Source organism: Bradysia coprophila, chromosome II (genome assembly GCF_014529535.1).
Source record: "Bradysia coprophila strain Holo2 chromosome II, BU_Bcop_v1, whole genome shotgun sequence".
NCBI lineage: Eukaryota > Metazoa > Arthropoda > Insecta > Diptera > Sciaridae > Bradysia > Bradysia coprophila.
The window spans coordinates 8,345,769-8,365,335 of NC_050735.1; the positions used below are offsets into that span (position 1 = coordinate 8,345,769).

Genomic DNA, 19,567 nt, shown 5'->3' on the forward strand with positions numbered 1-19,567 from the left:
AATAACAGCATTACAAAAATGAATTCACATAAAAGTAGCGATCCAAAATATCTCTGGTCCGCTAAGGGTTTGCATTCCCTTCAGTGTCTATACTTTACTAAATACTGGAAAATTTCATAGTAACGAGGTTGGTTGTGCCAGTGGTTAAAATTTTGATTTATATTAGACTAAAAATTATTCTCTGACCGAAAACATGTAAATCAATACAAGGCTGTATACTTTGGGGAGGTCACGCAGATCGCCATTTTATTAAATACGCGGGAACACACCTTCTCCATACAAACAAATTCACCAAAATTGAATTTGTATTGAGTGGTGAATTTTTTGTATGAAACGTGGTGTATAACCCGCGTATCTGCATCTGAGTGATCTCCCCAAAGTATACAGCCTTGAATCAATAATCTTGCAAGATTTCACTATCGCCAAACGTCCCAACTATAGTATAACAGATTTTGTTGACTTTAAATTTTCGACTTTTCAGGGTCTAGATCAAGTCGAGTGAATGAAAGCATATTAGACAGCCGCTACGAGTGTATGGACCTAATTTTATAGTCCTTCCTGCATAGAAAGAGATACATAAATAGAGTTTTGACTATTTGCAGCAATATTCATGGTAATACATCAAATATATATTTGATAAAATTGCAATGTCCTTATACACTATATGCTCTCAAGCGATATTCTGCGAACTCTGCTACCATATTGATTTTTTTAGTTTCATCAATAACCGCAAACACTGACACCCATCGCCGCCATCGCCACTTAAACAGTGTTGACAGTTTTATATTTATTTATTTACGATCGTGTGGGGGAGAAGGAAATTTGATAACCAACTTCACTGCTATGATGTTTCATGGATATTTATGGATAAAATAAAGAATGAATTACTGAAAAAAAAAGTTGTGGCGCGTCTACACTACAGGTTTCCTTATATACTAAAATATTTCAAAACGATCGTTCACTTTCACTGTTACAGCTTCACTGAAAAGGGGGACATTACTACAAATTAAAGTAGGAAGCGCAAAAGGTTTTCAATTGGTCGTTTAGAATTTTGACAGGACTCGGGCCTGTACGGTTCCTTTCTTCAATTAATTTGAATCGAGCATTCTTACTTATATTTCTATTTTATCTGTGTCCACAACAGATTTAGTATCTGTCGATCACGCCACTGCGTACTGTATGTATGGACCATTACGACGTCTTAACATACTTGAACAAGAAACACACGAAAACTGACGGTTTGATTTTACAGAAAAATCAACACGCCATGACGCAATCATACATTAAGGCGGCCTCAGAGTCGTCCGTTTTCATTTTGTTTTGCCTCCGTGTACGTGACAGTATTCATATCAAACCATGTACTCTATTGTTTGAAATGCCAACTATATCATGTACACGTAGGCAAAACAGACACAAAACGTAATGACTGTGAATTCAGACTTACATTACAATTATACTGGTACCGACTATCTGTACCATAAAAACGGTACGGTACTTGTCACATGAAATATTTTTAATTTAAAATACCTAACTGCCAGTGCGCATATAAACAAATATCGAAATTTTCCGTGCGCAAATGAACAACTATCGAAACAATCCTTGGGTAAATTAACAGTAAATGCTCAAATGTACCGTATTTAGATACCAAAACCTGGTAATTAATCATGGAATAATTTGGCATTACAGTAGATAAAAACAATATCACTCCATTAAGCTATAAAATTCCACCATTCCAAAACGTTGAAGAACTGTTAGACTTTCTAAAACATATTTCAGGCATTCCGACGAAAATATTTTATGAAACGGTCTTATTCGTTCAGTTGTCTATGTAGCCGGTGCAGCTTACACTCAGGTATCTCAGGTATGTAAATAGAATGTCAACACTGAAACGGAATATCGGTTGCAAAGGTTGAAATTTCAGTCAGATTGCTCTCAGCACTGATACTACGTGGAACGCCATTTCTGAAAAGTCTTATAAGTGTTCTGTGAATAAAATTTCAGTAAAAATCTCCCATCATCTATCATGTCCGAACGCGAAAATAACGTTTATAAAGCTAAATTGGCTGAACAAGCCGAGCGCTACGATGGTGAGTAATTATTTTCATTCAAATTCGTATAGTTTTTGTGAAAACCGCTGCAATTGGGGAAGAGACAAAAAAAAGTTTTTTTACTCGTCCCGGACGCTTGTAAATGGCGGCGGCTTTTTTATAGCGGGTGAATTTGCCAGGAAAACTGTGATTTCTGTTATTTCAGCTAAGCCAAACAAATGGATTATTGTGATATTGTGTTAATCGAAAATGTTGTGATAAAACCTGACAGGTTATCGAACCGTTCTATCGGGATTAGTAGATCTTTCGGAAATTAATAAATGCGCGAAGGTTGGGTTTGTGGTTCGATCGATGCGTCATAGCTTAGTCTTGCTTGATAGGTGTTGAATTTATGAAAGAAGTTACCCTGAAATAATATTCGCAATTTTTTTTTCTTTCTGTATGTTGATCGTGCTCGCTTTTCGAGAAATCAATTTAATTTTCACTTTTCGCATGAATCGGTGAATTTTTTCGTTGATTTTTTTTTCTTTCTTCTTTAATTCTGATTTCATTCAGTTGCTAACATTTTACGGTTATTTACATGGAAAAAACTTCGAGATCATGTGCAAAAATACCATTACGTAAATTGGTCTTGTACAGTGGAAACATTTGCTGGGGCATCAAAATTGGTATTTCGATGAATTTGAAGTCGACCCGAAAATGTTTTGTTCGAATTGAATTCGAAGAATTTCAAGATTATCCGTTCGTTCTACCTGCACTTATTGTTTGAAAGGCGTAGTCCGTTTTTTTTTACATAATGACTGCTTGCTTCAATCACGCTGTTTCAAAACGCAAAAAGGAAATTGTATATTTGCCTAGGGTATCCGACTAGGGTGACTCATGTTTTCGTATTTTTTTAAAATGTCACAACGGAAATGGATTGATAATTAAAATTTTATTGTTTTTACGATTAGCATACAACCACCAGCAAAATTTGTCACGCTGTTTGACATTTTTGCACGCTTGGTTAAAATGCAATTTTTATTTTCAAAACGGCTGGTTCAATTTTGTTTTGTAAGTGTGAAAAGCCGACTAAATGTCTCGACAGTTAAGTGTCTGAAACGTTTGGGTCTCACGTTTCCGAACCGTTTCTGGCTATTGAAACGACGTCGCTCAATCGAAATCAGATCAATATAAATGAAAAATCCCTGGAATGTGCATAATATGTTCAAAACTGCACCACACCATTCACGGTCGAGATCCATTCTAAGAAATGTCTGGACTTGTTCTTTGGTTCATCCATTCAAACTTTGTCGATTCTTTTTTTTTCTTGTTGCCATTCGTTTCATTTATAATTCAAAGTATATTTAAGACATACAGGACAGACGACGTGAGGGATAACATTTTCTGTCAACACAATGAACGATTAATGTGTGCAGAAATTGAGTGTGCGCATTACATTTACGTTAAGACCGGTTAGGAAGAGAGTCAATGCTGATATAGCATGTTACCATACACAGAGCACCACCCATAGAAATTTGCGTTTAATGAATTCGACTGTTGTCACTTCTTTTTTTACTGTCAAAGAACAATGAAGGGTGGGATGGATAGAAGTAGAAATATGTTGTCTTTCCACTGTGTGAATGTTAACTCCATCAATATCGACAAATTGTCGATATTACCTATTCAATACGATGTGTAGTCATTTCAGACGAATTTGTTAATGGAATTAACAAACCACAATACATGGCAAATGAAGGGGGACCTTGAATACCTTGGGACGGGTATTATTTTGTAGCATTTTCTTATTAGAGTAATTAATGTTGATTAGCTCGGACTCTTTTGGTCCATTTCACGCGCATGTAGAAATGATTTAATCGATCGAGAAAACCAATTTTTTTTCGGCTTAAAACACACAAAAAAGTTTTGCTTTGTATGACTCATCATCACTTCATTTTCATTGAATTCATTAAAAAGAATACACACACATCAAGCGAAAATATTTGAAAAAAAAAAACGAAATTTTAAAGAGATGAGCACCTCACGCACGCAAATTTTATTGGACATAAAAATAAGAAAAAGTGATCAATGCGACAGTTAAATAATTAAAAAAAGCGAGAAACATATGACGTAAGACACGTACAAATTGGGTTACATTTCTCATTTCCTTTTCGAAGATTGACTGGAAATAAATCCGATTCATGTCGTTTGCGCTCGATTGCAAACTTTTATTTTCTTTGATACAAATTTTTTCTGTTTTCGAAACAATTCTACGAATTTTCATTAGTTTTCGGTATACGCGCTACATCTAGCTCAATTTCGATCAATTTTGCGTGAACTTTAATTATTACTCGATTTTACCATTTCGATTGACACAATCAATCTTTTATCAATTTTTTAGGGAATTTTTAGAAAAGAAATCAATTGATTTGCTAAAAAACCTTATTGGGAATTGCAGACGAGGAAATTGTCGATCGCATTTTATCGTGTAGCATTAGTCATTTGTGTACCTGTTTTGGACGATTGATTTTAGGCAATTTCGCGGATTGTAGGCCGAACGAAGTGAGGCTTACAAGCGAAAGTGCCTTAAATCAACCGTCCTAAACAGGTGCACATGTGAGTTTTCATGCAGAGGGCCGGAAACCCGAGAAAATTCGAAAAATTGCCCTCATTTTCGGCCCCGAAGCATAAAAAATCAATTGAATATGCTCGCTTTGCCAGATGCTACACCAGGCAGTGGCACACATAATTTGTAAAACATTTGAGCGTGTAGAAGTGTTCAACCACCTAAGTTTACCATACAATATGTAAATTTAATCGAAATGCGACGTTTCTATAAACTTATCATGCTCTATTTTCGGTTATAATTTTACGCTTAGAATGGATATCTAAATTGCGCGGCGATTATTTTTATGCTGATGATAAGATAACGAATCTTTTTATCAACAAAAAATCAGAACGAGTCGCTGGTGGTTTCATTTTTTCTTTGTTTTCGCCAAAGTAAAACCTACATTTTTGTCGCATCATTTTAGATCACTACTTATGGGACACTTGGTTTTTCTTAACATGAAAAACCAACTTGACGAATATTTTGTATTTTCGTCAGGTTAGATTTTTCTTTGTTTACCATACGTACTATGCGATGTACTTTCGAACGGAACTATTAATCGGATCGATCAGCGTTCAAATTGAAAAGAAATTGACTTGAAAATGGTCATAGTTTGACTGAAGGCTTGGCTGTAGTAAAATCACACATCTTGAGCAAAATTGAAACGGATTTTCATGTCTCAATGTAATCAATCTGTCCATAATCCTACCTTTTTTGGGATAACGTCACGAGCTGTCAACTTCTGAGAGACTTGAAATTTGCATCAGAAAATTTAACTTGGCAAAAACACAAAATTTTCGTCAAGCTAGATTTTTCTTTTAAAAATACCAAGTGTCCCAGAAGCTGACAGTTCCACGAACTGCCCCTATTACCAATTTTCAATATATACACCACATATAGACTGCCTGTTGAAAGTTCAGTTCAACCACAACTGAATCTTTCGAAGAGTAATGTTTCGTCATTGTTGTGCTTGAATAAGTTGTCGAGTTACAGTGAAACAAAAAAAAAAATCAAGACACACCCTTACAGTGTAATCTTAGTCTTCAAACGTGTGCCTGTCAGTAATTATCAAATTTTGATAAAGAAACTTTGCTTACGTACTTACTTTCGCGTTTTAATCGCATGACGAACAGTAATCGCACTTCTATGTTCTGCGAGACTTCACAAAAATAAAATCTGTATCACTCGGCACTTACGTATAGTTACTTATCTTCACTGATTACAGCTTTGTGCTCACCTACAAAACGTTTTTTAAAACATTGCGTTCACACAACAGTATAATGCCAACGCTCTCATAAAGTAAAAAATCGGAATTTCGAAAAACATGATCCCCAACGGAATTGAAACTCATCCTGAAACAATATTTTCCTTATTGAAATTGGATTTTCAACGGGGTTTGTTGTTCTTTTACGCTTTTGGGAGGATATCCAAATTAAAGTTTGACTGTGCGATAACTTTTTCTATCAGCCAAACCGTTTTGATTGAAGATTCTGCGTTGAGATATTTCGCTTTATCATTCGATTAAATTAAATTGGGTTCGAAAATTTGTCCGAAAAAAAATTTAAATTACCCGGGCTATTTTTAGTCTTAAATTAATATAAATAAACTGGTGAAGCTTTTTTTTTTGATTATTCGTTTTGTACAGTCGTGTGTCTCAACTGTGCGGCTAATTTATATTTTCATTTTTCATCATTTGTCTTGTATAACTTACGTCGAGGCCTACGTCTATAACATGATGATGACATGACGAGTGTATCGCTTTAAGAAGTGGTATACAATCAATTTCATTTATTTTGCCTATAAATAGACGCACTATCGCTTCGTTATCGACTTCGACTGATTCAGATCGTTTCATGATGATTTCCTTTGTGCGCTCATTGTTGTATCAATTAACAGAAATTTGTAAAGCATTTGTCAGGTCTAGCATACATGACTAATTCTGCCAACAAACGAGCATACGCATCATTTTTGTTAATAATATTTTCCGCCTAAATGAATCCAATTCTCGAATGTGTAACTGACTTTAAAGATATTTCAAGCAGCTGCTAATTTCACCGACATATATCCCATGCTCGCACACATTGCCTATAGTTAACATTTCTGTGGGCATAGCAACGCAACGCAAGATAAGGAATTTAACTACCGAAACATCGAATTGATAACTCCTTATCAGTTCCCACTTTAAATTACAAATCGAATGCATAATCGATCTACAGCTATACACCGACTGTAATCTCTTTCATTTCGACAATTTTCATCGGATTATAATTTCCCAGAAATCCTTACGTCAATGACAAATGGCATCATTAGTATACACATGTACACAAAGCGAATAAAAAAGTGCACACAAAAAGGATACAAATATTTCGCGCAAAACTGTACTGTGTATGCGTCTCCATGCCTTTAGCCCGAATACTATACACGATCGTGTACATTCCTATTTCAAATAAACCATTTTTCGCTTGCCTTTCATCTATATACACATTCACTGCTTTGAATTTTTGCTTTCAATACACATAGTACGTTCGATGTGGTGGATACAATTCTAGTTGAATGTACTGTACAGTCAGTCAAAAGTGTGTGGAGGGTCTCCAGAATAAAATGGCTGCTTGTAGTGAGGGTGGTTTTGTGGAAAATATTGATCGTCGAACGGATACGATATGGTTAACTACATGTACGTTAAACAATATTTGTATTTCGAGAAGGTTTGGATGGTGTGTAGTTGGCTTATTATATATTTCTCTTTTATGTTTATCGTTCTGATATGAACGAATGGAATGCGTATTGTTTGCGTATATGTTAAATATTGTTGGCCATATACCTTCACGTTCAAAGTAGTTCAAGAAGCTGCTGTATTGTATTTACCTATTTTCGGTATTAACATAACTACCAGCCAAAAGAATGGTTTATTATTGCGAATGTCTATATTTGTACGAATATTATATGCCAGCTATAGGTGTGTTGTGTGCTCTCATATTTTTGTCTTCGGGGAAAATAGTTACTTGTTTACCGAGGGGAGAAAATTGGAAATTCCAATAAAAGTGAAAAAATTCTCAGACGCGGTGTGATTTGTCTTATTTTCTCCGCTCAACAGGCCGCGAGAAAATTACTTTTTTTAAGATTGGTCGAATGACAATGTCATTATGACATTTCTGGTGAGAAAAGTGCAGCACTTTTCTCACTTGAACTGTCACTTTGTTCATGTTTTAAAAAATGGTATGGTTTCGTGGAGAAAAACATTGAATCACACCTCGCTCATACGAAAAACGTTGTGGTAACCTCTGGGATAAATTGGAAATTCTAATTCTAGCAAAGCATCACTCTTGTAGGAATTTCCTATTTTCTCCCCACGGTAAATAAAGTACTATATCGGCGGGGTATGATTATCCGTTTTTCTCCATGTTACACAATCTTTCGAAACATAAACAAAGGTGACAGTTGGGGGGAAGAAATAGTATATTTCAACACACATCGAGTGTGTATTGGAGTATTTTGAAAGATATTTTTCTGTAATAGTGAGAGTGTGTTGGTGCATTCCTTCCCAACCGTTACTTTCCTTCTCAACCGTTTACTTTCCCTACCGACCGATTCATATCATAGCTCACCAATACACACTCATGTATACAGAAAATTTAATATTTTCTCCACTGACAAAACATGAGCGAACAAAATCGACATTTTCTCACCCGAACTGTCATCAGTCATTTACCTGTAGCAAAATAAGGTTAATCACACGACACATATCATTTTTCAAGGATGTGTTCTATATCGTTCCATTTTCGGTCGATGGACAGATTTCTATCGTATGTTGTTCGGCGGAAAGTGTGTACATAATGTACAAAATAATTCAATTTCGCTTGGAGATGGCAACAACGGTGTATCTCCAAAATTTCCACCACTATAACAGCAGCAATAATTATGTGTATACATGTAGCGACGATGAACCATATTTTTATTGAACCGTTTTTTTTTTTCGTTCTGAGAAGCAGAAGAAAAAGAATATTCCAAACGAGAAGAATGGGTGAGGTCATCGAACAGACTACAATTTAGATTAAACAACTAGACTTGCGAAAAAGCAACAATTTCGTAAATCTCTTGGTATTTGGAGTTGGTGTAAAATCGATAAATAATTTTTTTGTTGTTGTTGTTGCTTCTCTTCTGCCATCCCAAGTAAACACACAAAACGAATTCCACGATATTTTCAAGCATTTCGAATGTTGTTTCATTCAATTTCGTTTATTCTTTCGCATACATGTTCTATGTGGGATATGTAACCGTCGGTGATGAGTGCTTTTTTTTCGTCAGAAAATTATGTGCAATACTTATACATCCATGCGACTGACTGCTTCTCGATATCGTTCACCTTTTGCAGAAAAAATAATCTCAAGTCATATTCGTCTATGTCTCCTCTAACCAAACGAAATTAAATTTCATTTCTCCTCTGTTATTGCTGAAGATATGGGTGTTGCGCAGCGGGTTGCTATATATATGTTTGCTTCACATTTCGCGCATTCTTTTCGGTGTATGTATTCATTCGAAAAGACTTTCACCCGAATCCGCCAAACTATAGTAACATCAAAAATGTAGATGTCCTTTCATGGATTTTTTTTTTTGAAGACACATCATGATAAGCTTATGATAGCCGAACGTGCTATTCTATCGGTTGAAGGGACTTTCACTTCCATATTCGTTTTATTACCTGCAAAGGATGTGGAATGGATATTATACCGGGGAAAAAAGAGCCATTGAATTACCCAGCCTTCGATCGTTGAGATTATGACGAACCATTTGCTTCCGATGAAATGAGAGAAAAAAAGCGTAATTCCATTTGAGACTTTACAGAAAAAAAAGTAAATCAATTTGATCAGACAACACACATTTCACCATATGCAATGAAAATGTGAATTACATTCCACATAATCACATGACATTGGCCCTTGGCATTGTACGTATACAACGTTATATCTTATTCATGTATAACCAATTGTTTAATACAATTTTTAAAAAAAGAAAAAGAAAAACCTGTGTGTCGGCTCTTTAGTTGTTATGGAACGTAATAGATAAAGTGTGAGATAGTGAGATATTGAGAATGTTATTTTTACAATGTAACCTTTTCATGGTATTGGTACCAGTGTGCACCGGAACTCAGGAAATGTAAGATGTGTATGGTGGTTGATTGTTTCTTGTTCCTATCGTCTGGTTTATTATCCAACACAACTTTAAGCATTCTCATTTCCGACTTGTCGTACAATCAATCTACATATTTGTAATGAACGATATGCATTACAATGTTTATCACTTTGTCTAACGAAACTGTTCTAGATTGTCGTCGGTATTTCGGTATTGAATTTTATTTCATGGACACAATATGCTATTATGGAAACAGTGTGCACTTCGTTATGGAAGTATTCTATGAGTCATACGAATTATTAATAACAAAAAAAAAACTCGATCGCATGCGTGATGGAGGACAATTATCACTTTCGGATCTTGAGTTTATTGAAATAATGTTACGGAGGTCTGTTAGGTGACTCATTATTCACTATGGTTTTTGTCTCCGAGTTTTTGAAGATTTGCATTTGTTTGTCAGCATTGAGGTAGTGCGGGGATAAGAAACCAAGGATTTAAAAAGAAATGGTCTGCCTGGGTAAGGTCATTGTGACCTGAATGAAACCTGAAACCTGATATCATTAACTGTTGAGTCGAACCAAACCTTATACTTTATTGCAACGGACACAAGTCACTGATGCACAAATGTGTGAGGTTTGTTTTGACATTCTGACATAGTCCCTGTACTTTCCCATTTTTTTAAATTTTCCCTCATTTCGCTAGAATTTCTAATAGTTTCCTTACAGTTAGAGGGAGTGAAATTTCAGCATGAATTTGCTTCAGCTGTTTTTAGCGTCTTCACGCGTTCGTAACAATTATGAACAGTTTTGATTGTATGTGTGGATCGGCTGAAAAACAGCTGAAGCAAATTCATGCTGAAATTTCACTGTCTTCGACTGTACTTTTCCTAAAAAATTACTTTATCAAAATGTGGAAAAATTCGGGAAAACATGGAAAAATGCACGAGAATATGGGAAAATATTTCCGGCCCTGTCCTGTATTCATGTTGACCTAACAGATTTGAGCTTAGAATCTGAAAATTCAGATCAAAGTTCAAATATTTTTGTCTGCCCAAAGTGACCCGACCTGTCGCAAACCTAAGATCCCGGCCAATTTACTACTATCGAATGATCTCGCATAACTTCACTCCCTGGCGTTGGCGTCGATTATATGTAGGCGTCAACTCATTGTACGAGCTGTTAATTTAGATCTAAAGTCAATGAAATTCCTAAATCAATTCATTTCAGACATAATCTGATTATAAGAACAAATTGTGGCATAACATCCAGCCAGCCAGCCTGTATTATATTCTAATTACACATCTAATTCATTTTCGTTTCGCTTTTTCATTACGCCGTGTTCGTTTTTAATGTGATATATCGCACTTTAATGACAAAATTTTGTCTGCCGCAGCTATGTTATTAAAATGAATGTCTAGTCTACCTTATAATTAATTGGGTTGAGATCAACCGAAAAAAAAAGCGTCAATGTTAATAAACATCAGTTTTATTATTTGACAACAAATAACTAATTATATGTCCCCCAGTCCCATTGCTATTAACAGAGCTTTTAATCAAAGATATAAGTTACTGTAGTCTGTGTCGTTTATATATTCTCACCACTTCTATCATCGATTATGGATATACACTTAAAACTTTAGTCTAAATTAAATTTCATCCTTGCTGTTGTACAACATTTGCACGTTGTTGTTACCACTATAACATTTACGTATAATCTGCATGGGATGAATAATAATGCCGAAAAGGTTAATATTTACAGATTACTTCGATATAACATTCCAAGTTCGATAGTCAATATTGGCGAAGGGATCATCTAAAATGCGTTAAAGACGTTGAAATCATATTCAAATGAGTTGTGGGCTTTTTACTAATTTTATGCGATTAAACTTTAGCCTAACCTTTGTATCAGATAAAAGCAGTTTAGTGTCTAACACATTTTGTCATTTGTAAGAAACACCAAAGCTTAAAACTCGATTTATGGATTAAAAATGAGAAAGATGACGAAATTATTAAATTTAAAATGGATGAAAGAGGTTTCCGTTAAACGTTTGTTATCAGGGCGGATTCTCGTGAATTGAAGAATTTGTAACTTAAAGGTTGTCACCTGAAAACATATGAATCTTAGCCGTAAGGTGACAGCTGTCACGAATTCTTAAATTCTCGAGAATCGCCACCCTGGTCCTTACAAATCAATGTACATTTTAAACGCTATCTGCGATTACGCTCGGCAATCTCTTATATCGACAAACACATTCTGAAATGTTTATTCAACTGCAGCGAACTACTAAGCTACATAATGCGTAAACTCTCCATTGTTGAACCGTTAAAAGGGTCAACAAGCAAGTGGAATTCATTTCCAAACCTATCCGAAACACACCTCAACGAAATAATGAATATGAAACGTTTGGATAAACTCCGGTTCAGTTGAAAAATGTTAATTTGATTGAAATTGATATCGATCTGTGAGTGTGTGCCCATGATACAAAAACATCTATAATATACCTTGTATGTGCTCTTATTTGGTCACAACCGCTCAATAAACACAGACCATTTTTTCGGTCAATTTTTTTTTCTAACTTGCAAATTGTGTTAATCATATCCATAGGTATGAATGGTAAACGCAAGGCGGTCTAATTTTTTTGATATGTTTAATGAATGCTATTATACATCATGGATTCGTAGGCTAAGCATTTAAACAGAAGCAATCTAAATATTTGAGTGTTGATTTAGTTGATTTATCAACAACCTATGAATGGATTGCGTAGTACAGTTTACATAGATGGTTTATGGGTTACTATGTAGTGTACTAACAGACTTCCAACACTCACTTGTGTAGAAAATATCACCCATCAACAAGCTTCACCAACAAGCTCGAAGTCAGATAGATGAAAATAGAATTAAATTGGAAATTGCATAGTTTGTGTCTAGGTCTAGTGGTGTAATTTACTTATATTTCTGATCAAGTCCAATAGTTTCCAATGTACAAGGAATTTAATTGAATTTTGATTATTAATATTTTATCCTCCAACAACCAACGACGTAATATTCATTGAACATATCAATAATTCAATTACATCGACATTGCGATGTCTCTGCAAGCAATGGAAATTCAATTGAGCTCTGTATTATGTACAGTATACCCAGCGATTCCGTTCATTTTCATCTTCTATTTTATTTTTCCTTTGACGCGCTCTGACATAAAAAAAAAGAACTTAAATGTCTTCCTATACACTCGTACATAAGCGGAAAATTGTATTTTCTATTACATCAACAGTGCTCCATTTTTCCAACCATCTTAATGACACACAACACGTTTTTCTTATTGTGTTTCATAAGGTGGTACAAAAGCGACTTGTAGTCTCTCGCAATTAGAGTCAACCGTTAATGAACAGAGGGGTAATGCTAAGTGAAGCTTCGAGGGAGAATATTTCAGAATTATTGAAAATATGCAGGTGAGGTATGCGTTCATCTCTTCAAGTCTTTAAGTCTTATATCATACAGCTGAGGAATCCTAAAATTTAACCATTTCTTTAACCTGAACTGACCTGTTTCAAATTGAACCCTGACCTCAGATTACATGCCATTCAGTTCGGGTTTCAGGTTGACCTGATCTGTTCCGAGTGGTAAGAAGTGGAATGAATAGAAACATTTGACCTATAGAATTGTCGGATATTACAATTATTTTCCTCTGCCACACATACGTTAATACGACAGGTGATCGACGGGAAATCACTCTATCAAAATTTCATTATTATAAAAGGAAAACCACTGCACCGAACCACTTCCAATGCTGTGTTTGTTACGATATCCTCTCTGAAATGTCTTGTGTTAGCTATGCAAACAATCTAAATGTTTATGTACACGTAACTTCCGTTTCACCTTCTCAACGTTCAATTTTCCTCAATATCTCCAGAAACACAAATTTAATATACTCCTCGCATATATTAAGTTATCGGTTACGATGTGTACACACATGAAATATATGTTCGACATAAGTTTGAGTTTTGTCTAATTTTACAATGAAAAGTTTTTTTTGTTTTTAAATAAAATCGATAAATGGATTTCGGTTTACTGTGGAATGTATTGTTAATTGATGTGTATGGGACGGTTATAGATAAGGGTCATTTACTCAGCTAACGTACACAAACGCACACTTACCCAAAACAAGAACACACATCCACACACACACACACTCATGAGTCGAGTTCTAATTTATTGTTTTTTTGGCTTTAGTTGAAAATAGATTGGTTCCATTAGCAGATTGTTTGTGCTTAATGATGTATGTCTTTCAGGAACGTAAATCTGTGTCACTATACATACAGGTACCGTACGAACAACGAAAATGTCGTAATGATTGTGTGCAAATGTGAATTAATTTAGCTTTGTGAAAATCGATAAGTAAATTACCTGGAACATTTCAAATGCTGGTTGATGTGTGCACATCGCTTTGTTACGATTGACCTTCGAATTAATTGGGGATAAGGCTTGATCACAATAAGTAAAATGAATCTGTAAATTGTCCTAATGATCTCCATCTCCTCGTCGTGTAATCTAAACTGACTTCAGCAATCATTCACAATTGACTTTCCAATCTCATTGAAGACAACCTCGAGACTCAAAATTATTTTCCCTCTTTTTACAGAAATGGTTGAAGCAATGAAAAAGGTCGCTTCCCTTGACGTCGAACTGACAGTGGAGGAACGAAATCTCTTGTCGGTCGCCTACAAAAATGTAATTGGAGCTCGACGTGCATCATGGAGAATCATTTCCTCGATCGAGCAAAAAGAGGAAAATAAGGTACGGTTTGAAACAGACATAAAATAGCAATGACTCTCTCCAACTAACACTAATTTAACAATTTTTTTTTGGTCCAGGGAGCCGAAGAAAAGCTCGAAATGATCAAGAACTACCGCGGTCAAGTGGAGAAGGAATTGAGAGATATCTGTTCAGATATTTTAAATGTTTTAGACAAACATTTGATTCCATGCGCATCAACTGGTGAAAGCCGTGTATTCTACTACAAAATGAAGGGTGATTATCACCGTTACTTGGCTGAATTCGCAACGGGAACCGATCGTAAGGATGCGGCCGAAAATTCGTTAGTAGCGTACAAAGCAGCCAGTGATATTGCTATGACTGATCTTCCACCAACACATCCCATCAGACTGGGTCTGGCTTTGAACTTCTCGGTAAAGCATTTTGTATTCACTTTGATGCGACTGCAGTAAATGTTCAACGGTTTTCGTTTCTCTCGTCTTATTCCAGGTGTTTTATTATGAAATCCTAAACTCCCCGGACCGTGCCTGCCGACTAGCAAAAGCAGCATTCGATGATGCCATTGCCGAATTAGACACCCTCAGCGAAGAAAGTTATAAAGATTCCACCCTTATTATGCAGCTTTTGAGGGACAATCTCACATTATGGACATCAGATATGCAGGGCGATGGTGAGTGGTTTTTTTTTTAAACTTTTATTTTGCTTTGAACACCCGGGGTCGGAACACAAGACGGGCAGTGATATATTATCAACCATAACGTCAATCCATAAAAATAAAAGATTTTTGAGTAAAATCGCCGCAGCCAGCGATAAGAGCGTATTCTGCCAGGAGAAACATGATTTTATCCACAGTTTGGAGCTTGACTTCTTGTTTTCCGTTGGAAAATGGAGCATAGTACATGCCTACATGGCAAATCCGCCGTGGTCGAATTATTGTTTGAAGCAAATTCAGCCTTTTGTTTGCTTTAATTCGGAGATTATAAATTGTGTCATGCAGGACGTTTATACTGAAACCAACAAAAGCACAAGCACCATCGCGTTATTAAGTACTTGTCCAGTTATAGAAATATATTGCTCACTCGCTCCATGTTAATTCGTATATTCAGCCACTCGAGAAATGATGAAAAATGTTTAACGAATTGTTATGTTCGGTGCAATGTCGATTAGTGAGATTTTTTTCAACAGTTTTCGCTGGTGCAGCCAGGACCTATTTTGACTGAATTAAATTCTCAAAAATTCGCTAATGTTTCCAACACTCTTTGTTGGGATGGCATTTTGCGATTCTGGCAGCACCCAGAATTTCAGGGAATTTTTGAGAGCTCTACCGAATTTTCAGGGGCTTTTCCGCACCTGTTTCGAAATGAATAACATGATTTCGGTTCACTCACCATTGTCAACTGTAAAAAGTGTAGTGTGCTCCTTGTTGCACAAGTTTGGTTTTTTGTAGCACAAGCCCTAAGTTGCCAAAACTTCCATTGAATACTTGAGACTAGTTGGGACTAGTGCTACAAAAATTGACATTGACGGTGCGTATAATATTGTAATCATGTAAATTGTCAATGTATTTACTGACCTCTATTATACAACAACCTAAAGTGGAGTGCCCGGCAATTTTTTTTTTTAATCGTCTGAAGTGTAGGCTTGAGAAATGACGCTGTAGAGCTTAAGCATCCTCAGCAGACAATTAGATCTTAATTAGACTAATTAAAAGTGCATTCGTCGCGTCTCTACCCATGATGTTTGGTATCATTGGAAAGAAGGGACCAGTAGCAACGAGTGCTGATAGGTTTTTCGCTTTTTAGTGGCTTTCTGGTGGTAGAGGAACTCTTATAATTCAAATTTTTTCATTTCTTGTCAATCGGCTACCGTTGTTGGACTCCTGGCATACCACTCTCCAATACGCAATGTCAAATTTGTTTCGTTGTTGCTTCCAAGAGGTTCCGAAGCCGAAAACCAATTACTGATTTTCGAGTCTATCGCTTCCATACAATGAACTTTCGTCATTTTTCGGGCTATATATCACAGGGTTTTTTTTTAAAGCACTACAAACTTTCACACTTCCAAATAAATCGTCTGTTTATTGACGAAATTATTCAACTTTGAGTTCAGAATTATTTTTTTTAACCATTCGATAAACTCTGGCGGGGATAACTTCTTTGGTTCGAACTTTCGGGAAGTGTCAAATAAAGGAAACATTCTTTTGTGTAAACGTTTGACAGTTCCTGCAACTTTTTTGTTTAAATCAAATTTCCCCTTCAAAACACTTCCTCGTCATAATGGTCTATGATGGTTTTGCTTTTACAATTCTACTGCCAAATATAAAATGGTAACTAAAGAAAGTTGTTCTACAAGATTGTCAGGTCAGTCTAACGATTCTATAGAGCTATTCAGATCGGAATCTCATTTTCATATAAGCTGGATGAAGTTTTTGCAAATTTATTCTCAACGCCATCTACACCTCAAGCTCCATCGCCTTTATCTGATTTAAAAAAAAAAAACGTCGTTCGGCTCTCCACTCTAATCTAAAACGATTCAACAGATTTTGAAAGAAAAAAGAAAAACTTGTGATGAATTTCTCGTGGTAAATTTGAGAAAGCTTCGATATGGATGTCTTGTGTTCTGAGCCTGCTGGCATATTATTAGCAACAAACAAATGATCCCAAAAATATCCCGGAATTTTTAATTTATTGAACCGTTTTTCAATTCACAGGCGAAGGTGAACAAAAAGAACAAATCGAAGATATTGAGCACCAGGACGTGTCGTAATTTTAGCAAAGTGTGTCTGTGTGAGTTATTAATCTTAAGGATGAATAAAGATAAGATAATATAAATTATATACATATAAGTGTATTGTTTTGTCTGGAAAAACAACAACAACAACTAAAAAAAAAGAAGAAGAAAAAAGGAAAAGCTAAAATTACAAAAAATTAAAATTAAAAGAAAACATTTTCAAAAACAAACAAAAAACTTTCATCTACCAAAATGAAGCAAAAAAAATCCGAGTAAACTTAAACTAAATAAAGAAGAAAAACAGCAAAAACCGATTTATAAAAAGAAAAACAGTTAAAAAAATGGGTGAAGAAAGTAAAACTAAAAGCAAAAACACAAACAGAAAAAAAACTTTCTAATCTCCGGTAAAAATTGTCATAAATTGTATTTTTCATTGAACAAAGTATAAAGCAAAAAAATTGTCATTAAACACACCCACGCACACACTGTCGTTGCGTTTTATAAATAATTTCAAATAGTTTTCCTTTGCTGAATGTCGAAACGATATAAAAAAACGAATTTCCTTTACTTTCTATTTTCATCGAAAAGTAACTTTTTTTTCCTGGATATAAACTGTATCCAAAGCTTGAAAACAAAATCAAAACAAAAAAAAAAACTTTCCCGCAATTCGCATAACTATACTGTAATCGAAGCCACAAGTATAGCATTTCTAATGGAACATTCTCAGAAGCGATTTTTTATTTTGTTTAGTTTCTCTGTGAAACATGAACCAGAAAGTTTCAATTCGACTCTTTTCTCCCAGTATACACCACACACAATTTGTTTAACTCTTGACAACGACAAAACTCTGTGTCGACAAACTTTTTGATCGGGAGAATCCAGTAAAATGATGTGAAAAACACCATAATTGTTAGCCTCGCACCACCACCACCACAACCGACGAACAATTAAAATGGAAATTTATTTTGAAGAGAATACGAAATTCATCGCATATTTCACACGCCATTACGAGAACGTTTTTTTGTTAGTTTAATTTGTTAAGCTTTTCGTTAAGTTTCAATGCACACACGACCACCATTAACCACAAAGCGTCATTATGTTCATGGTATTATACTGTGAGGTGCTCAGACTGATGTTTTATCTTCCAAGAAAAAAAGAGAATACAAATTGGTCGTTGACCAGATGACCAATTGTCATGGATGGGCAAACGTGGCTTAAGTAACACATTTTTCGGTATAAATTGTGATGAAGTGAAAAAAAATCCAATCTGAACATCATTCGATTCGATTGAATGGAATTGAGTTCGGCTTATTCTAGAGAACATTATCACAACAAATGTCGGCGAATTTTTTATCTCTAAAATTTTACGAATCGTCGGTGGAAAATGGTCGTTATTTTTCCTCTGATGTAATGGTGTCGTTTGTGAAATATATATTTCCATCGTTTCCGGGTAGAAGAACGTTGCATTTTTGTAGTTCAATTTTTGAGTCTGCATTTTTTTTTTGTGGAGTCATTGCATGATAATATTGTAAACTGTTTTTTTTTTCGGTCGACATATCAATCCAAGTTTCATTTTGTTTATTTCAAAATGTTGCGACTAAGAAAAAATCATTTTTCTTTTTATTTATTTTCCACTTATGGCTTTACTTTCATTCTTCAGTGGACACACCAACACACATACACGAAAACACACACACCCACACATATGGATGAAAAAACAAAATGAAGCTCCAAAAATTCGTTTACACACACACCATCAAAAATCATAATTTAATTTTTAATTGAACGTCGACTCTAGCTTTTATTTAAATAAATAAAAAAAAAACAAAACAAAAAAAAAGAGAAACAAAATCGAGAAACAATTTGTATTATAATTTTAAGCAAATTTATATTTTGTTGCATTACAAATTTCCACACACAAAAAAGAAAAGAAAAACAAAATGAATTTTTACTCTGCATAGATGAAACAAAGATACGAAAAAAAAATATTTTTTTTATAATTTTTCCTCTTTCCTCTTTTTTATTTTTTTTTCTCTTCGCTCGTCTCACTTTTTATTAAATTTTAAATAAATTCTTTATCTAAAAAAAAGCAAATCGTTTTTATTTTTTTGTTATTACCCCCTGTTCCTTTTGATTTTATTTGGTGCTTCCTCCTGTGACCTTTATTTTAGTTTTTTTTGTTCTTTATCATGCGGAGTACATTTTATGGTTCAGTTCGAAAAAGGTTTGTAAAACTGATGAAAATCAGTCATGGTGTCGTAATAAAAGTGGAAGTGCTTCATATCAAAGTTTATACA

General features: G+C 35.0%; 1 protein-coding gene and 1 long non-coding RNA gene across 3 annotated transcripts in view; both read left to right on the forward strand.

Annotated features, from left to right (window-relative positions):
- The window catches only part of LOC119070809, a 531,393-nt gene that overhangs the window by 454,950 nt on the left and 56,876 nt on the right, over nt 1–19,567 (forward strand). The window lies entirely within an intron of this gene.
- Nucleotides 1,915–19,254, forward strand: LOC119070598 (14-3-3 protein epsilon). Of its 2 annotated transcripts, XM_037175026.1 has the most exons (6): nt 1,915–2,087; nt 14,407–14,561; nt 14,639–14,953; nt 15,030–15,210; nt 17,251–17,326; nt 18,931–19,254. In XM_037175026.1, exons 1-5 carry the CDS (start codon nt 2,024–2,026, stop codon nt 17,304–17,306), a joined length of 771 nt encoding a protein of 256 aa, XP_037030921.1. In that variant the 5' UTR covers nt 1,915–2,023; the 3' UTR covers nt 17,307–17,326; nt 18,931–19,254. The 2 variants fall into 2 exon arrangements, with proteins under 2 accessions (XP_037030921.1, XP_037030915.1); XM_037175020.1 differs by lacking the exon at nt 18,931–19,254 and having other exon boundaries at nt 17,251–17,769.

What these genes read in the sequence shown, in the direction of transcription:
- LOC119070598 (XM_037175026.1), top strand. Translation starts at nt 2,024, where the DNA reads ATGTCCGAACGCGAAAATAACGTTTATAAAGCTAAATTGGCTGAACAA. An exon ending in ACAAGCCGAGCGCTACGATG is followed by an intron (nt 2,088 to 14,406) that starts GTGAGTAATTAT and finishes CTCTTTTTACAG; the next exon opens with AAATGGTTGAAGCAATGAAA. An exon ending in GTCTGGCTTTGAACTTCTCG is followed by an intron (nt 14,954 to 15,029) that starts GTAAAGCATTTT and finishes GTCTTATTCCAG; the next exon opens with GTGTTTTATTATGAAATCCT.